The 21,302-nt window shown below is 39.0% G+C and overlaps 1 protein-coding gene across 3 annotated transcripts in view; it reads right to left on the bottom strand.

Annotated features, from left to right (window-relative positions):
- Positions 1–21,302, bottom strand: part of MYOF (myoferlin) — a 157,232-nt gene that overhangs the window by 41,851 nt on the left and 94,079 nt on the right. For all 3 annotated transcript variants that reach the window (XM_058298784.2, XM_058298783.2, XM_058298782.2), the window contains 10 exons: positions 17,739–17,845; positions 15,433–15,625; positions 14,209–14,364; positions 11,207–11,338; positions 10,091–10,254; positions 7,682–7,796; positions 4,838–4,943; positions 2,944–3,089; positions 1,540–1,713; positions 547–655 (listed from right to left, as the gene is read on the bottom strand). In XM_058298784.2, coding sequence (XP_058154767.1) covers positions 547–655; positions 1,540–1,713; positions 2,944–3,089; positions 4,838–4,943; positions 7,682–7,796; positions 10,091–10,254; positions 11,207–11,338; positions 14,209–14,364; positions 15,433–15,625; positions 17,739–17,845 — 1,402 coding nt within the window. The remainder of the gene's footprint in view (positions 1–546; positions 656–1,539; positions 1,714–2,943; positions 3,090–4,837; positions 4,944–7,681; positions 7,797–10,090; positions 10,255–11,206; positions 11,339–14,208; positions 14,365–15,432; positions 15,626–17,738; positions 17,846–21,302) is intronic.

The raw sequence follows: 21,302 nt of genomic DNA on the forward strand, positions 1-21,302 counted from the left end.
GCACAGTTTCTGGGAGCCAGACGGCGTGAGTTCAAATCATGCCCTAGTGCTTACAAGCTGTAAGACCTTGGGCAAGTTATTGATCTTTTTTTGTACTTTGGAGACAATAAGAGCAAAAGAGAGGGTCACTGTGAGGCTCAAATGAGTTTAATACATGTATATCATCTAGCACAGGCTAAGTACTATATAAGTATTTGCTATTATTATTGCAAAGTAGATCTGCCTCTTCTCAAAATTCTAGAAGGTTCTCATGGAAAACAACTTTTTAAAAACTACTGGAGTCTTTTTCTTAATTAACATAATAATTTGGGGGGCTTAGTAGAATGAATACATATTGGGCAGATGACACTAAAAACAGTGATTTGACTACCCTCCACCCCAAATATGATTTTAAAATCTTTTAAAAATCCTCTTCTTCAAGTAATTAAAATAGAAGTCACATACATATGAAGAAAAAAAATTTTTTTAATCATATTTGGTGACAAAGAGTTTTCAGGAAATATAAATGATAGAAATGGAATTTACAAATAAATGTTTAAAACTTACAGTCAAAATTGCAGGAAACAATGGGGGTATTTGCTCCAAACACAGCAGTGGCACTGTGCTTCTGTTTTTCCATGCTCTTTTCGTCTCCATCCTCAGTCGTGTCTGCACCCTAAAATAAGAGGCCAAATCAATGAACAAGACCTAAAACAAATAAATATACCAAGAGGCAAGAATCAAACAAATGGAGTGGTGGCTTTTTAAAAAGATTTTCTCATCCAATCACCCGGTTTTCAAAAATGAATAAAGCCCAGGACGGCAAGTGACTTCCCCAGGGGTCACTTAGCTGCAAAGTGACAGACAAGGACGTCAAAACCAGCCCTTCTACCTTCAGTCCAGGTTTACCAAACCCTGCTGCTGAAAGGGAAAAAAAAAATGTAAAGGAGAAATAAGGGGATTAAGAGGACGGGAAGGAGGAAGAGAAACAAAGAGAGCAGGATTAGAGTGCAGAAATACAAAAACAGGCTGCGTTTAGGAATGATTCCTGACCGCCCTGTTTTAGACCACCCACTGCCATCTTCTTTTCTTTCCGTCCCCCTTCCTGCTCCGCCCTCCCTTCCTCACTGTGCTTTCGTATGAACTTTCCATCAACTTTGTGAGCCATGCTTCTGTGTCTCTCCCCCTCACAGCTTTATCTTTAATTGTCTTGGGTTGTGGAAAAGCTTCAGTTTTCAAGGTATGAACCAAGGAACTCATGCCTGGGATGTTTCCTGAAACATGGGCTCTGGGAGAGATGCATTTGGAAACTGCTGGGTGAAATGAAGTTAAGCAGGTGCATCTGCAGTAGAATTTCTTTAAAACCTTTCATATGTTACTGATTTATCCATTCCACAAGAATTAGTCAGCAACTAGGATGTGGCGCTTTCCCCCATCCTATTTGTAATTTTGCAGTGCTGGGACTAAAAGGAATTCCGTGGCTTTGGTGTTGTCACATTCCACAGTCATCTAGTTTTTCCTATACCCATATCATTTGAGCTTCGACTCTTTATCACTTACAAGGGCACCTTCAAGTTTAAAGATGGCAGCTGCACCGTGTGTTTCTGAAGGAGCCATTTTTCTCCTCCAGCGTCTGCGGCGGAAGGTATCTGAACTACGTTGTTTCCAGTGAAATTTCCAGCCGATTAAAGAAGCATATTCCCAGCCCTCCTGGTCTTCAAATTCTTCCATGGACTGAAACAGAAGGAATAAAACTTTCAATGATAATAACCATATTCCTTATATTGATAAAGCTGGTCATTTCATCAATCAACAAATATGTATTGACAATCTACTCTGTGTCAGTCACTGTGCTAGGAACAAGGGATACAACATAGAACAAAACAGACAGGATCTCAGCTTTTGCAAAGCTGGTGGGCTGAATACTGAGAGGTAATCACTCAGTTACAGTGCACTGAGATATGTGGGGTGAGGCACAAATTGCTTTCTAACCTCATTAGCTCTTAAGAACACTGCTAATGTGATATAGTTTGGAATACATTATTATCTCCATTTTTATATGGAGGGAAAAAATGACACACACCTCCTCCCTGGTCTCTCCCCTCACCATGTTTAAATGTCTTGCTTAAGCTAATAACTGCCATAGCTAATAATTAAATGATAGATCAGAGTATATTACTAACTGGACATTTCTGTAATAACAAATTAATGAATACAGAGGTTTTCAGCTTAAAATCATTTTTGTACACAAATGATTTCAGTTTTCAATGTTTCATTTAATTCATCCACAAATATGTGTGCCAACTATACAACAGGGATTGTGTTAAGGGCTGAAAATACATTGATGGAAAAGACCAAGAGGGTTGTCTTTCTCTGCATGGGGCCGACATTTTAGTGGTAGAAATTTTATTTTAGAGCAGGGTTCTTAACAAAGGGACCATGAGCTTGAATTGAAATTAAAAAAAAAAAACATTATTTTTGTGGGGACGTTTGGTGCGGGTGTGATATATTTATTAAATATACACAGTATGGTGTGGACTTAGTAAGGGGTCCATAGTTTTCACCTGACTGGAACCAAAAAAGTTAAGAATCCCTGATTTAACACCTACTATACCCTAATTAGATGCATAATACCATACCCATTTTGCAGATGAGAAAGTAAGCATAGAGTAGCTTTTCCATGTCCTTTGCCACATTCCATTGATGCTAGTATATTATGCTGCCAAAATAATTTCTGTTTCTACTACTATCTCTGCAGTGGTTATCAACATTTTAGCCATCATCAGGATCACCGGGAGGGCTTGCTGAAACACAGAATGCTGGGCTTTACCCCCAGAGTTCCTAATTCAACAGGTCTGGAGTGAGGCCTAAGGGTCCGTAGATCTAACAAATTCCCAGGTGTTGCTGCCGCTGCTGATTGGGGAACCACACTCTAAGACCCACTGAGAAGGGTGCCTCCCTTACCCTTGCAGTACTTGAAGCATTTTGTGTTAAATCTTTCTTGCGTTTTCGGACCAGCCTTCGCCGTCTGTGAGTGTGATACATTTTCTCTGCTGCAACCCAGGATTTGGGTTTATTATCAGGAGGAATGGTAATTCCATACTCCCAGCCTGGAACAGAGTTTGTGAATGGTTATCCAAAAGAGATACATTTGGCAAGAAACATTGCTTCTTTGCTCCTGAACATTCTTTACCGTCAGGACTAATCGTGATCTTTTCATTTTGCCTAGCAATTCAGGCAAACCCAGTTCAGCTGCACATTCCCTGGCTTCCTCAAAAGCATCCCTTGTTGTCATAGGTTTCTTCTCTGCTTTTATGCCTTCAGTCATTCACTATAATTGAGTGTATCTAAGAATAAAGTACAATGCACTGGGCTTCAACTAGACAATTTTGTACACTGATATTCGTGGCAATTTATTCACAACAGTCAAAGGTGGAAGCAAACTAAATGTTCATCAACAGATGAATGGATAAAAAATTGTGGTATATATGTACAATGGAATATTATTCAGCCTTAAAAAGGAATGAAGTCCTGATACATGCAACAACATGGATGAACCTTGAAGACATGTTGTGTGAAATAAGCCCAGACATAAAAGGACATATATTATATGGTATTGCTTATATGAAACACCTAGAACAAGAAAATTCATAGAGAGTAGATAACAGGTTACTAGGGGTGAGAGGAATGAAGAGTTATTGCTTAGTGGGTGCAGTTTCTGTTTGAGGGGATGAAAAAGTTTGAATAAGTGATGTTGGCGGTGGTGGCATGATATTATGACTGTAATTAATACTAATGAATTGTACACTTGAAAGTGTTTAAAGCTTGGAAATTTTGAGTTGTATATATGTTACTACATTAAAAAGTTTTAAAATATGTTCCATATCTTGATTGTGGTGGTACACACACTGGTATATTTGTCAAAACTCATTTAACTGTACTTTAAAAGGGTGAATATTATGATATGTAATTTTTTTAAAGAATAAAGCAGGAGAGAATAGTGGTTAAGGGTGTGGATTGCATAACCACACAGCTTGAGTTCAAATCCCAGCTCCCCCTTATACTGGCCATTTATGAAATAGTTACCTGCAAGCTCAAAAACCTGCCTGTGACCCAATCCCCACCCAATAAAGGTAAAATCTATCTTTCCTATAGGGTTATTTTAAGGATTAATAAAAATAATGTGTGTAAAGCACTGGACCATGCTCAGCACATAGCACATGCCCAGTTACGAGGCTCGGTGGCTGTATCAAGATCAGCAAGGAATCTGTCATCTGGTTGAAATCTTCTGTATCAATGCCAATTCTTTCTATGCATCTATTTCCTCTTATAAGAGAAAAATCTATCAACCAAAAGTTTTCTTTTGATAATTCCCAATTTTATAGTTCATTTAACTTTAAATTACTGTTCATGGGAAAAGGTAAATACCATTAACAGAAGCTGTGTCAACTGCTTGAATTACTGTTGAATAGGATGCTTTTTAACGCACTCCACAAGTCTCCTTTCTGAGCTGGGGGGCCCAGAATGTGATGTTCCCAGGAAAAGTTTGGGGTGTGTTTAGAATGGAGGCAATCCAAACTCCAGCTCCCTCCCAGAGACTCATCCTTGATTTTGAGCATCTCGGAGCCCAGCCACTCGGCCCCTATTACTTCAGATTTTCCTCTCAACAGCCCCCTCCCCACAGTCACAAGCACTTCCTTGTTCCTTGAATTCTACACCTGAATTGCCATAGGCAGACCCCATGAACTGTACCATTGGCCATTAGGGGGAAGACCCCTCCCTCCCAAGGAAACTTCACTCAGGCTGACCGAAGCCTCGCTGCAGAAGCCCTAGTCAAGGAATGTCTGCACAACGATACCTTTCTCATCCACGGCTCGGTTTATGTCATACACCCATGCATCATCTTCCCACTCCCAACCTGGAGGGCAAGTCAGCTCGTTGGGGGATGCTGCTTTATCTCCATTCTTAAAAAAAAAAAAGAAAAAACGAGAGAGTTAAGTCATACTAACAAATAAGATGCAAAGGGGAAGTGTGGTTCCTCACACTTAACTATGGTCTCTGATTGCTTACTTTGATGCCATCTGATACATCAATCTTACTCAGAAAAATCCTTAAGCTTTTTTTTCAAAAACACAATTGCTATATAAAAATCAGTATTTTAGGCTACTCGATGTTTCTACTATTAGAGAATAGTATGAAGTTGAGCCATATGAGAGTGTTGTTTTTGTAGATCAAAAATGGCTGAACATTGGCGATTTTATATAGTTCAATTCCATATGATGAAACAGTGCAATTGCATTACTGAGAAACTGAGAATGGATAAAACAGGAAAGAGACATGTGGCCAAGAGTTGTAATGTGACTGGAGGTTCATGGGGCTCTTCATGGAAGACCCAGCAAAGTCTGTGTGAAATACTGATGCTGTGGACATCTGCATAAAAACTGATGACAAGTCAAGGACATGAAGAGTAAGAGTAGTATGAAGGAAATAAAGGAGGCTCATAAACATATGCAAAAAAATGCTCAGCTTCACTTTAAATTAAGGAAGTGAAAACCAAAACAATAACAGGATTTATTCATGTATTGACCAAGATGACAAAGTGGCACAGTGAGGGTTTAGGCAAAAGCCCCCTCATGATTTGTGGCTGGAAATATAAATTTATACAACCTCTTTGAAAAGCAATTTGGTGATATTTACAAAAATTGTGTACGCATTTATACCTTGACTAAGAAATTAAACATGCAGGGATCTCTCCTACAGATAAACTTTCAAAAGTGAATAATAATGTATGTATAAGGATATTCACTGTTGCATTATTTATTAAAATCAAAGACTGGAAGAAACCTAAATGCCCATTAGGAGGGGATTGGCTAAATAAATAGCAGTGGGGGCATGTAATAGAATGCTGCAGGAGTTATTAAAAAATAACTCATAAATTTATATATGTTGTTATCAAAAGGTGTCCAAGATATACCGTTACACAAAAAATACAAGTTTTTCCTCCTGACAGCCTTCATGTTACTCAAATGTGGCCACTCTCACAGCCAAACTCAGCGTGTAGATGTGATGCATTCCCCCCAGCGTGGGACACGACACCCGGGGATGAGCCTCCCTGGTACCGAGGGATCACTACCACATACCAGCTGAAGAAGCAACTAGAAAATGACCTTGAATTAAAGATTCAATGCGGAACAGCAGAATATACTTGTCTACATATAATAACATGACTTCGGGAAGCGGTTTGACCTAATGTAAGGGGGAAATGGAAAGGAGAAATGAGATTATAAGGCTGTGAGTCTCTAAAAAAGAGTCTGGAGGTTGTCAGAAGGAATACCCCTATGTACAACTGAACAGAGTCCAAGAGACAGATAAGGTAGATACAACCCCAGGTATTGGTTCTTTTGAGGGATAAAGAGACCCACGGGTTCTATGGTCATGGCAGAAGGGGTTCACTGCCATGACAGATGGCCCTTCTTTGGAGCTGGTGTTTCTGCGTGATGGAAATGGACTCAGAGGGGATCTCTTTTCACAAGACTTGCATGCTACTTTATTGGAATTGTAGTTGGTGCTGAGTTTAAGATATATGTAGGGGATTTGAATCTCTGGACTGATAATATGACACCCAGGCCCAGAGCCTCAACAGACTTCAGCTCCTACACTTTGACTTACTCCACTCAGCTAACATGGAGTTGAAGAAGGTCAACCACCACAACATGGAGCCTAGAGTGTCTACAACTAGAAGCGGGAAGAGTGCATCCAGTACCCATGTGGAATCTAAGCCCTCACTTGACATAGGTGTGCAATGGACACAACCAATCCAATGTCCACAGAGAAAATGTGGAATGGGTGTGGGAACGGTAGCCATGGGGGCTGCTGGGTGTGGGGAACGGGAGGAAGAGATGAGATGTGGAGGCGTTTTCGGGACGTGGAGTTGTCCTGGATAGTGCTTCACGGACAATTACGGGACTGGATGGAACGTGAGAGAGTCTGGGCTATGATGTGGACCATTGACTATGGGGTGCAGTGATGCTCAGAGATGAACTTACCAGGTGCAATGGATGTATCACGATGATGGGAGAGAGTGTTGCTGTGGGGGGAGTGGGGGGCGGGGGCGGTGGGGTTGAATGGGACCTCATATATATTTTTTAATGTAATTAAAAATAATAATAATAAATAAATATTTTTAAAAAAATACAAGTTGTAGAACTGCATACAACACAATTCTATTTGGGTGGGTGGGGGAATAATTTATATACGTGTATATGAACTGGAAACTGCTATCAGTGCTTATCTCTGGTGGGGAAGAAATGTGGATCAGGGAAAAGAATGACTTTTATTACCTTCTACACTGTTCAATTTTTTAAAAAAACAACCATTGAATGCATTATAATTTTTAAACGAGTTAAGTAAGAAATAGTTACCCTAAAAAACATGTACATTCCAAACTTTACTATTTACCAACATCTCGTTAAGTAAATCCAATTTATTTTCTACAGAAAAATAGGAATTAAAGAATAATTCTGTTTTATTCTATAACATAGACTACAGTTGCACCTGTGTGATTTAAATGCTGAATGCGAGACTCTTCAGAATATAAGATGCAATGAGAGAAGGTAACTCCAAGCCTTGGGGTTGGTGGAACCAAAAGATCACAGTGTCACAGAGGAGAACCTGTTAAGGTTCTCCAGGGCAGGCCTCTCACCGCATCTGTGTAGGTGCCCTCGGCTTGCTTCCACTCGCCCCCGGGGTAGCGACTCTCGTTCTGATATACTTCATCGGTGAACTCGGTGTGCCCGGCGTCTGCCTCGGTCAGCAAGCTGCGGACGAGGGCTCATGTTACCAAGGGAGAAATGGTAACCGACAACCTCAACTGTTTCCAATGGTGGGGAAATATCTATGCCCTGGGAGCCTTACCACTTCCCTCCTCGCTTTCCCCCCCTTTGGTTCTCAACTCCAACCCCCTCTTTGTACTAATGGGTTTTGACATTCCTTTGAAGAAGGGGCCTGCTGGAACAATGAGACCCAAATCACAGAGAACTCCTCAGTTTAGCCAGGTTGCTCCTTCTCTGTAATTAGGGTGGGGCCTGGGAAAACAGTGTTTGGGCAGCTTCTCCTAAGGACCACGGAGATCACGTTCCTGTTTTCCTGTTTCGGTTTAGGGCTGTTCTGCTTTTTCTCAGCAAAACTCTTGGCTAACAGTTCAAAAGAATAAAGCGTCGTCTCCCTCCAAACCCCCAGTTTTTCAAATGAAGTGGAGACGGTCTCATAGGTCACGTTTGAAAACTTTCACTTGTGGCTTGCTTGGTCTATGGAATTGAAGGGAGGAGTTGAAACTCTCCAGGTAGGTCCTAGGTAGACCAGCCAAACCAGGTCATTTAAGACTCTAAACTCCATTTGGGCACTTGACTCTCTGCCATGCCAATTTTCTTTTTGGATTTGTAACTATTTTGACAAACCATAGAGGAAAGTACCGAGGTTCCAACTTTGACTTGAGTCCTCTGCCAGGTATCCACTCAAGTGTCTTACTTCTTCCTTTACTGCCTCTATATTTTTTTCCTGCTATAGTGTCCGCCAGAATCAAGCATTGGAGAGGAGTCAAAAACCAAATCATCCCAACCATCTGTATAAATTGGGCTGATCCATCACTTCCCTGGGCCCCAGAGAAGGAGAATAGAAACCCTGGCTGCTGCTTCTAGGGCCCCAGCGAGCCCTGACGTTTTGTGACCTCCTGCTTTTCTGATCACAATCCTCCTCCTCCTTACTCACATTCCTTCCTTCCATCTAATTCAATTCCCACCTCACTTCTCACCAACCCCACAACTTGGTTCAAAGCAAACTATCCTCTGTTAAAAGGATTCAGGTCCAAATACTGGGGCTCAATAAACACTTTCATCTCTCCACCTATGTGATTAGAGGAAACAAATGATGACAGAGACCAAGTTCTGGTTTGAGGCCTTAAGATTCAACTTCACAAGCTTGTCTGCTTCAAACTCAAGTATGCTGCCATGAGGTGGAGAGAAGAGGGAGCTCTTTGGTTTGAATACTTTTCTCAACATTTAGGAATGAAGAGCACAGGCTTTGTGTTTGTCCTGACTCCAGGGGAAAGATACTTGCCCCTCTGCTGCTTCTTTCTTTCTTTTTAGTAATAGATCTATTGAGATATAATTCACATACCATACGATTCATTAACTTAAAGCATACCCTCTACTGTTTCCCGCAGGCATGCCAGCATAATAGTTGAGTGTGGGTTTTGTTTCCCATGCTAGACTGGGATTCTAGTCCAGCTATAACATTTACAAGCCGCCTGCCTTTGGACAAGTTACTTAATCTCTATACATCTCAATTTCCTCATCTGCAAAGTGGAGAGAACATCGCTATGTGTTGGGAAATAATTCTCCCTGAGTCACCTGCTTTTCTGTACAACTTGGAGGCAAAGGTACTGATTGCCCTTTTTCCAGATATTCTTTTCCAGGATGTTTATATAGCAAACAGCCTTGGAAGACAGTGATTTTGTCTCCCTCCAGAGCAAAGGGCAGGCACATTTACTCCCCATTGTCCACTTTAAAAGATGCAGATTCCCTGAGCTTGGGGTCCTTCTCTAATAACACAACCCACTGCATGTATGCAGGTGTCACTTGTCCCTCTTCTTGTCAGCCTGTGGGAACTGGGGCTCAGGGAACTGGAACATGGGCTGATACTTTGGTACTGCTATTGCTGTGAGCAATAAAGTCCTTTGTCTCTAATGTAGGAGTCTCATGTCTTCTGCCAACATCCCTGAAACTGTGGCAGGGCTAGGTTGCAAGCAGGGTAAAATCTCAGTCCCTCGCAATTCTTGGCACTTGTCAAGAAGATGCAGGTGCTCAGAGTAATGCTCAGCATGTTACCACATAAATTTTCAATAAATGTGAGCTATCAGGTACTTTTTATATTTGTCTGTCTTATTATGGGACACTGATGTTATCTTTAAACTCTCTGAATTTCTATGGACCTACTTCTGCTCAATGATTGTTCTTTAAACATTATAAAAAATGGTGATGAGAAGAACCCATCCATCAATTTCTAAGGAAACGTTTCTTTGCCATCATTTTCCCTCAGAAAATGGAAAACTTACCTTCTTTCAGGATCAACTATCCAGTCTCCTTCCCATTCCCAGCCTTTTGGAGGCAAAAAGAATTCCCTCTTGAGCTTTATTTTTCCTGTGACATCAGAAAATTTATGACGACCAACTAATCCAGAAGTGCCCCATTTTCCAAACATGAAAGCTTGATTTTCATACTAATAAGAAATATATATGGGAGAGAAACACCATCAGAGAACAAGAAATAAATTCAGTCCATGAATTTTAAAGTCCATCTAGGAGTTAGGCTAGAAACCATAGAAGGTGAAAAATCTTTATACTTAGAAGCCCTAATATGGGCTGTTATTGATTATGCAACTTTGGATAAATCATTCACCTTTCTAAGTCTCAGGATTCCCATCTGTAAACTGGGGATAAAACTATCTCCCACTTTGGATTGTTCTGAATCTTAAATGCACAAATCATTGTGAAAGTGCTTTGAAAGCAATGATATATATACTTCTGTTATTTTGAATGGCTCCAAATAGCCTCTGAAGCTACTCTTTTAAAGGCCTATAAAAGTCTTTCACGTATGAATGTGCAGGCTTCAATAAGTTTATTCGTAAACCTACAGCTTAGAACTTGGGGCACATTTCCCATAGAAACAATACTACACTTGATGATATATATCCTGGGCAGTTGTTCATAAAGAATCCCTATGAAATACAAAGGTCCTTTAGATCCAAGCCCTTTTGGGACCTAATTCTCTGTGCAGGGTAGAACAAGACCTTTCTGGAAACAGTTTTAGTGGCAATGGCAAATGCTGTTTTACAGGGCATTCCCTTCTGGGTTATAATTTATAAATCTGGAATGGTCTGCTCCTTACTCTCTGAACCATCAAAAAGGTTGAGATTTGTCAGCGTGGTGGGTGTCCCTGTTTGGAACCATCATACAAAGTTCCTAACCATTGACTGGTGAGTTCCAGCGTTGACAACAAAAGTTCAAGCCAATCATTTTCTATCCCTTTAGGTTAAGGTCCCTTGGACGGGATTTTAGATTGTGGTGATGATGGAAGTTGTTTTGGGTGTGTGAACGTTTTCCCAAGGTCTAAAAGTAAAAGTACTACCCCCCCCCCAAAAAAAGAAAGCATAATGATGTCATTAAACGTACCATTTCAGCAAAGACGGTGAATGTTCCTTCTGCGAAGCTATTGAACTTCTTCTCGAAAGCACTTAAGCCCAGCCAGATGTTAACTCGCAATTCCACAGGCACTTTTGGTCCGTGGGTTTTTTCCTGTGGATACTGTGAGACGTATATGACATGTTATGCTGGATGTAGCAGACTGTGGCATTAAGTTAAAACCCAGAGCAGACAGGACATTCTCATCCTTGCTCAGTCTAATTTTATGTTTGCTACTTGAAATATTTCCCAATGATCTTACAAGAAAGATTAAAATAACTAACATACCAGTTCTCCAAGTGTGGTCTACAGATCTCTATGTGTGCCTGAGACCTTTTTAGGAGGTAACGTGAGGTCAAAACTATTTTCCTCATAATACTAAGATGTTATATGTCTCTTCACAGTATCGACATTTGCACTGATGGTGCAAAATAAATGGCAGAGAAAACTTAAGCATGAATTAAGGAAGTGTAGTAATAGTATTCTTCACTACTGTGCATTCTCAGAAGAGAAGACAAAATGCTAGTTTTACTTAGAAATACCCTTGGTAAAGCAGTGAAAATGATCAATCTTATAAAATTTTGGCTCTTGAGTGCATGTATTTCTGGCATTTCCTATGACGAAATGGAAAGTAAGGCACAAAGCACTTCTCCTGCATGTCAGCATATGATGGTTGTCTTGAGGGTGAATTCTTGGGTAATTACTTGCATTGTGAATGAACTTGCAGTTGCCCTTTTTAAAAAGAGAATACCATTTTTACTTGAAACAGGGATTGAGAGACAAATACAATTATTCAGACTTGGGTATGTGGCAGATATTTTCTGGAACATAAATGAAGCGAGCCCATCACTTCAAGGAAAATAACTCATGGTATTTGTTGTGAATGATAAAATTCAAGCTTTTGAGTAAAAATTAGAATTTTGGGAAGCTTGTATCCATTATGGGTTAGTGTGATGGTGTCTCAATACACAAAAACTTTTCTGATAATTTCAGTGGTGATATTAAGGAATGTGATTTTTTTTGTTTGATATCAAATGATGAAAAGTATAAATGTTAGGAAGATCTGCATAACTTGGTGAACCAATATTTTCCATAAGGTCAATGCCTGACATTACAAAATCACGCATGAATAAAAGTCATTCAAAGTACAAGGCAGACCACTGGATTTTAAAGTTAAAAGAGCATGAAAAGTTCTTGACATGGTTTTATATTGCACATTGCATTTAACCTTTTAAAAACTACCTCTCATACATTATGAAAGTACTGCATGTCACTTGAATTATACACTTTCAAATGGTTGAAATGGGAAATTTGTTATGTGTATTTAACCACCACAACAAAAAAGTAGCACTTACTGAGTATGGTGTTGTCTCAAAGATGAATATCCACAGTGCAATGAAAAGGTTTTAAAAACATGCTTTCCTTTTCCAACTACATATCTATAAAAGGTATAGATACGTATATCTATATATAGATATGTATATCCATATATATAAATATATATATAATGTATAGATATATATCTCTTCATATATTTCAAGCAAATAACTTATTTCTTCAGATTAAATGCAGTAGCAGATATGAGAATCCAGTTATTTTCCACTAAACCAGACATTAAAGAGGTTTGCAAAAAATGTAGAACAGTATCACTCTGCTCACTTTTTTTAAAAAAGAAAATGCATTTATTTTTCACAAAAATTTCTAATTCATGTTTACATGCAATGGGTTTATTATTGTTACTTTAAAATAAATATTAAATATTTTAAATTTTTCTCAGGTTTAATTTCTCCTACAGTAAATATTGGTTAATATAATCCACATAAACAGAAGCTCTCTGGAGTTCTCAATAATTTTTTAGAATATAAAAGGGTCCCAAGACCTAAAAGAACCACGGAATTAAAGTAATGGTTTCCCAAACTGGATAATAAGAGAATTAACAGAATCCAATAAATAAATAAAACATTATCTAAAAAGCATTTTGCTGTTGCTCCATTAAAGTACTAACATCTAGCACAGATAATACCACTTCATCTCTTCTCCCACCTCCTGTGAAGTTTTATTTATTAATCAGTTTGCTTCCACCCACTGCTGAGGTCAATTATAATTGTGGTTCTATCTTAAGTAAAATTTATTCCATCAAGAGACACTTGAAAGAAGACAATTACTCTAGCTCTATTTTCACCCTCCTGATTAAAGAGCAAAGAATAAATCTATTAAAAAGTTAACAGCTATCTCCTTGTTGTGAGAGAGCACGCTTCCTTGGCTGCTCTTTCTCTCCTGCTTTCTGTTCCTTTCTCCCAAATCTGAAGGACTCAAGAACTTGGTTGAGGTTGGTCAGGCAGAGGGATGTCAAAACATGCAGATAGGAAGCACTTCTTTGTTTCCAGCCCTGACCCTCCTTTAGATCTCCATATACACACCCAGAACAGTTCTTTATGGGGATCCGAGGGTGGGCTGATGGGCAACTGAAATTTATGCAAAATATTGGATGGGTGTGTAGTGTGCATTCCTCTGGAGGAGAGAGCCAAGGGCTTTCATCAGGAGTTAAAGGGAGTTCATGATGCTAAAAATGTTCAGAACCCCTGCTGGAAAGAAGCAATTCTCAACTTTTTCAATTTGTTTTGGATGATGAGGGCAACAGATTCTATGGACGGGCTATACTGCCTTTTCTTTTTTCCTATTTGCCAAACTTTCAGTAGAATGAAGGAAAAAAAGGCATTCCTCTGGATGAGATATTAGAAGTAAATGGAAAATCTATGTCAGAAAGCATTCATAATACCATGTTAATATTAATGTCATCAGTGGGCCTCAGGCCACTCTCTGAGAATTACCACTGGGGATGGGACTGGGGGTGGGGAGATGGGAGTTGGGGAGGGCAGAATGGGCTGGAATTGATCAAGATCACCCCAGTCATTCAATGATGAGCAAATTATAAGGCAAGCCACTTCTTGGGGATATGGGTTTCTGAGTATGCAGGTGAGAAAGACATGTACCTTCAGAAAGATGGTTTGGGTCTTCCCACAGTATTTCCCAGATGCATTCTCACCACTGGTGGAAAATAAAACCTGATGTGCAGGAATGCGCGCATAGGCTAGTCTTTTCTCTCCTCGGATCATCCAGATGATAATGTCAGGCATGCTGTTTTGTGGCTGGACGGATGGAAAAGAAAAGGAAAGAGAGCTCTGATTAGTCTAAATGCAGAGGGACTGGGGACCCTGCAGGCTGAACAGGCCTGACCCGGGGCCCTCAGGTTCCTCTTAAGGTAGAAATACCCGGCTTAGGGCTCCACCCCAAATTCCAGAGATTCACATCTTCTAGGATGTGCACCTGCAGGGCTGGGAGGCTAGCAGTGGCTGACCACAGGGGATAGAAGGAAACCAAATTTCAGGAGATATTCTTCTTATCTCATACATCACTTGAAGAAAGTCATCAGCAGTTATCAAAGGGTTACCGGTTTCACATATTTTATAGGCCACAGAGCATCTCTGTATCAGAATCTATTAACTCTGAAAGATTTAGTTTTTAAAAACCTCCATTTGTCCTGATTATAAAGGTGATATAAGTTCACTATAGAAAACGCTGAAAGTACAAAAATATATAAAATAGAAAATAAAAGTTACTTTGTAATCTCATAGGTTTTTTCAAAGATATTACTACCCACAAATGTATTTCTACCCACTCCCTGGTCTCCAAAAGACAGGAGGAGGGGTTCCCCCTACTCCTTCCTTCCAGACACTGAGATGAATACCAACATTTATCCAACACTCTAAATTTACCTCCATTTTACAGATGAGGAAACTGTGGTTTAGCAAGGTAAGTAACTTGCCCAAGGTTTTACACATGGTAGATCCAGGATTCAAATCCAGATCCTTCCAACCCTAAGCCAAGCTGGCATTTTTACTCTGTGCCACTGATCTGCTACCTCATCTTTCTACCTGAAATATCTTCTAATTATATCACGATAATGATAATGATTTGTCCACTTTGTAGATTTTTTCAGGGCCACCAACTCAAAATTTCCCTCCCACTCTGACTTCAGTGACTTTACGTTTAGCCATCACCAGCCTTGTAATAACTCTTTGACTTCATCCTCCTGAAGATCTGCTCAACATCCAAAAGAATGTACTAGATTCTCCTAGTACCACTCCTATCCTTGGTCACATTCCACAGAATCCTCCCAAATCAGGAGACTGATGTAGCTTAAAAGTCCTACCAACCTCTTCAGTCAGCTGCATTAATCTATCAAGCCAGTCCTCAATTTCCACCAACGTGGACTTCACGCCTGTGGCTTCAGACCTCATCTTCATAGCTGCCTCATGTATCTGGGAGAGAGATTTGGCCCGCAACTTTCGGATCTGAGTATCAAGAATTGTGACATTGGCTCTTCCTTCCATGAGAGGCAGTGTGTATCTAAAAAAAGAAAAGAAAAGAAAAGAAAAAAACCACCAGAGAATTTGAAGGATAATCTTTTGGGCTTTAGAACCGTCTAATTCATTCATGTTTGGGTTTCTTCTTGTAAAACCATGCCAATTTCCTAACTGACTCCACAAGCACTGCCTGGTTTAGACTGAAGTTGAATATATCTGGCATTAATGAAACAGGCCTGCCAGACAGTCTCTTAATACCAATGAAGAATGCAGGGGAATTAAAATTCCAAAGCAATTCCTTGGGTTTTACCTAAGGTCCATGGAGTCACTGGAGAGAAAGAAACAGAGTAGCAGCTGGCAGAAACTTGCTTTCCCTTCTTTTGTTTTCTAGAACCATTGTACAGACCCATAAAATGATGGAGGAAGAAGTGAGATTAGAGATGATTTAGCCAAAAGTGGTTCTTAGCCTGGGAACTACTGATTTTTTAGACAGTCCAAGAGGGGGCCCCAGGACACCTGTGAATCCTTGGAACTTATAAAGAAAAATGTGCGTGCCTGTGTCAACATGAAGATCAAGAACAGAGGATTTTGAGCCAACTATCTGGGTACAAGTCCTGGCTCTACCATTTATTAATTCTGAGATCTTGACTGATTACTTAATCTCTTGCTTTCCTATCTTCAAATGTGGGATAATATTTTCTACTTTTCAGCATTGTTGTAGGAGTAAATGAACTGATATATGCAGAGCATTTACAACAACGATCATTGCATAATAAAGTTGCCATCATCATCATCTCATCCTTGTCATATCTGCCATTGTCATCACCCCATTAGTCTTCCAATGAGAACTGGGGAGTCCAGTGATGGGACCCCCACAGACTGAGCTGGGGCCAGAGCCAGCTGTCCGCTGCCAAGTCTTCCCTGTCATATGGCAGCTGGCGGAGGCCTCAGGGTGGGGCTGCTAACAAGGCCAGGAAGTTCTACTTACATTTTTCCCTACCCAGAATTTCCAGTCATTTGAATTTTGCCCAGCTTCTTAAACGAAGGAAATCCTAGTATGACTTCCCCTGAACACTAAATTTCCTGTTACACAAAGCTAAAAGATCCAATTTGATTCTTCAAAACCAATTCACATCACACAGTGCAAATAGATATGACTGTGTTTTGCTCAGCAAATCTTAAACTTCACAATTTCTACTTGAAAGTCCTCATCACGTGACTTTCAAAAGACACAAGTAACCCTCAATAAGGAGATGCTGACTGTGGCAAATATGAAGAGGGAAGAGGAGCTGCACTGGTAAACCTGACTGTGGCAGCAGGTCTCACTGAGCCTCCTCGGACCTCTGTCTTCTCATCTCCAAAACGAGGAGACTGGAAAAAGATGATCCCTGAGGACTCCGTTTTAAAATTCTCTGAACTGAAATAAGCACCCAGCGCTACTTTAATTCCAGCGGCAATTTAATTACTTGGCTAGGCCACTAGAAGGCACAAGAAGACAGGTTGACTCAGGGTTTTCTCCCAGAAGAAAAAAATGTCCATGATTCTTGCTGCTTGTGAAAAATACTCAATATGATTTTCTTTTGGGACTTCCCTGCCTCTATCTTGTTAGCCAATATTTAAAATGTGTGGAATGAATCACTTCCCCCTTTGATTTCCGCATCACAGTTTCAAAAGGTCCTCTGGCTCAAATCAAATCTCCTGGCTTAGCCTAACAGAGGCTGGGCCATTGTGTTTATTAGGCATTTAGTAAGAGAGCAAGTTGAAAGGCTATTTCTAAAAATGTTTATGAATCAGGAACATTGTTCTAAATGGTAAAATCTATGCTCTACCCCCAGATCCCATTCTTTGTAGAAGTCAGGACTGACCTTTCTTTGGAGCCAGTGGGCACACATGGATTGACAGGAAGCAGTGGCTCAGACCTCCACGCCCACCTTCACCCCATGGATCCCTTACCCGGGGCTGGTCTGAGATGTACTTCCTGGAGTGGGGCCAATCTCAGCCTCTGTAGGCTACTTGAGAATTGGAATCAAATCAGAAAGTAGAGCTTTTCCTGGTGGTGATTCAGAGCCTCCTTTGAATAGTTCAAATTCAGGCAAACACTATAAATGATTCTAGAAGCTCAGATCATTTAATTTTAAGAAATAAAATCACGATACCTTGTGTCTTCTATTACTGCATCTACCAACTTCAGCCACACTTCAGCCAACTGGTTTGCAGGAGTTTTACCTTGTATCCCTGATTTTAGAGCCTCTAGGTTTGTTTGCTGAAGAATTTGGAAAGAGAAAATGATTGGTAATTGTACTTGCTTACATTATATCATTATATGCAGTATAGTTATAAATTTTATTTGCAAGAAAAAAATTAAAAGGCTTAACACAGAAAAATAAGTTTTTTCACATTTAATAATATTTAGTATAGCTTAACACTATTGATTTTTTTACAAAATGCAATCAACATTGATATGTGTAAGTAACAGGATAACCTTTTCACATAGTTTGGCCTTCGAAAACACGTAAATATTTCTTGTGTTCAAAAAATAAATAAAACCAGTAAGGATAGGGGATGACCCTAAAATGGAATATAAACATAAACAAATTGACCTAACTGTATTTCAAATGAACAATATAACTATACTGAACCTTTGGACACAATATTTTGACTATATGCTCTCCTTTAAAGGAAAAAAGAATGATAAACATATTGAGCTCTAATTAGAAGGTTTTTCACAGTAGCTTAACTATGGATTTTAGGATTGAACAAATGAATAAATATACTGAGGCTATTGGAAGCCAGGCTTCTTACTATTGAAGAAGAGAGTTATAAATATGGAAATGAGGAAGACTAGAATAAATACCGTGGTATTCATCTGGAATTGGAGGTATCCTGAGAACTCAAGGTTTTTAGCATATTGATGGATATAGAAATAGAAATAGGTGTGAGTGTGTGTGTATGTGTGAAAGTTTGTCCGCTGAGAAGGCCTAGAAGCAATCACACCCCACTAGTAGTGAGCACAACTAGTAACCAGATCTCATTTTTTTAAAATGCCATTCCCCACCAAGAGGAACCAGCACTTCTTGGAGAAATGGCGACTCCAGGGCTGTGGTCAGAAAGTAAAAGACAAGCCCAGCATATATTATTGTGCCCAAAAAACCCAGGAAGTGCTTAAAAATAAATTGTTGCTATGTCAAAAACTGCAGAGGAACCAGTTTGAAGGGGCTCTGATTAGCCAAATCTGGGATAATGTGAGCATCAAAATTAAATAATGATAATATTATTGGGTAAAAGAAAAACCTATGAGTCCATTCTCATATATAAAAAGTAAATGAATAAAAAGTACAAGAGAATGGAAAGTTCTTCCTTACGGTAGAATGCTAATGTGGAAGGAATAATTTTTTAAAATTACCTTTTTGCAACTATCATAGTAATAATCAATTCAGTAAGAATCATCAATTGATGTTAAAACTAGTGAATGAAAGTTGGAGGAAGAAAAGAATCTTCACATAGTCTCAAATATTTCCCCAAATTACAAAAAAAAAGAGTACTGTGGAAACCATCTTAATTAAGATATAAAAATAAGCATCGTTAATAAGAGGACAAACCAATATCAATGCTTCCTAATACGATTCACAGAAAAAGATATACCACCACTTCTTTGTTATTCCTGCCAGAGATGCATAACCTGAATCGAATCATGAAGAAACAGCAGACAAACCTAAATTGAGAGGCAATCTACAAAATTACTAGCCTGCACACTGCAAGAATATCAGAGTTATGAAAAACAAGACTGAGAAACTGTTCTAGAACAAAGGAGAATAAAGAAACATAACAACTAAATGCAACATGTAATCCTGGATTGGCTTCTGGACTGGGAAAAAGTAAATATAAAAGATATTATTGGAACAATTATCAAAAGTTGAATATTGTTGGAAAACTTGTTAAAAATTGGATAATAATAGTGGACCAATGTTGCGTTTCTTGATTTTAGTAATTCTGTAATTATTATAATAAGAAAAGTCTTTGTTTTGGAAATATACAGGGTTGTATCTGGTATGCAGGAGCATGATTTCTGCAATTTATTTTCAAATGGTTCAAAAATAATAGAATCAAATAAAATATATGTATAACATAGTGTAATATATTCATATATATAGATATTTATCCATACACATGTAGGTAGAGACAGACAAACAGAGAAACAGGCAGAAAGAGAAAGTAAATGACAAAGCAAATGAACAAAATGTGAACAATTGGTGAATCTGGTGAAGAGTTTACAGGAGCTCTTTGAACAATTGAAACTATTTTGAAAGTTTAAAATTTTATCAATGATAAAAAGTTGCAAAAAAATTGAAAGACAAATAAATAACCCAGGGTTAAAGTTAGTTATGTTAAGACATTATTTTATTCCTTTTTTTAAATCATAAACTCCACCCTAATACTGTATCCCCAACAGAGTTGTATTCCTCTGTTCCAGAAGGCATCTTTCACTTTGTACTCTATGTAAATGGTGCCCCCAGAGTTGTGCATCAGGGACTATGTGCATGGTAGAAGCAGAAACTTTACACAGAGAGAGGCATTTATTGACAAAAACAGGCAAATGCATAGATCTACGTAATTGCTAGTAGAAACAGAGAGAGCTAGAGTACTTTCCTCTCTATATTATAGATATCTAGTGGAAGCTCTCATAACAGACCTACCCCTACTTACTGATGTTCTCCTTTCCTTCTGTAACACATACCAATCAAAGCCCAGAGAGACTGAAAGCTCACAGATAGTAGGCCAATCTCTTGTAGTCCCTGGCCTTCTGCTTCCCCACGATGGGTATATGCTCACCAAGAATTAACTGTGTTGTTTCCCAAATCTGTGCACGTTATTTTCTTTGTTGTTGCAATCATATAATTCAATTAAATGTTAGGTAAACCAATGAAATAAAAAAAGAAAACGCTGTGAAAACGAAATCAAATGCTTTGGAAAGACTCATAAAGACTGTAGCCACTATTAAAGGTACCTTTAAATTAGAGATGTGCAAGATCACAGTGAGGAACTCATTAAATCTGGAAGGATGCTATCCTGAAAGATACCTGTGAAGTAATCAGTCTAAGTTTCTGCTCCACTCAAATGAAATCCAAACTGGAAATTGTAAAACTGAGTGTGACTTGTGCAACAAAAATGACACAGAACTCCAGTCAGTGGATTTATAGTCACAAACTAATTATTACTTTAAAAAGAAAGAAAAAAAGGGCTGAGGCCCTATATCAAAAGATTGGTAAAAGAATACATAATTAGGTGTCTATCTTTTCCTTTACCCATCTTGTTTCAATTATGCCCCCAATTAAAGGCTTCCACTTTCCAGCTGATGAAGAAGACACACTTTTTTGTGTGCATTTCAGCACCTGCAGACAGAGGTTTACTGTCCACCAAGAGTATCAAAAAGCCCTGTTCATGCAAAGACATCGTCCTGAACAGATTAGCCTAGAATTAGGACAACTTGGTCAATGAAGAAGACTGATGAGAAGAATCAGGATGAAAAATGCTAGAGAACATCCAAGACATAGAGCAGAAGTGTGACTAAGTTTCCACCTATTTCCTAGAGAAGGAGGATTGGAAATCAATGCTATGACTACATTACATATCAAATGCAGTTTTGTTACATAAGCAATTATGCTTAAAATAATTTAAGTCTATAATTCTCTTTCAGTAAATTCTTATTTTGCTTTTCTAAT

This window comes from Dasypus novemcinctus, chromosome 6, assembly GCF_030445035.2.
Source record: "Dasypus novemcinctus isolate mDasNov1 chromosome 6, mDasNov1.1.hap2, whole genome shotgun sequence".
Lineage (NCBI taxonomy): Eukaryota > Metazoa > Chordata > Mammalia > Cingulata > Dasypodidae > Dasypus > Dasypus novemcinctus.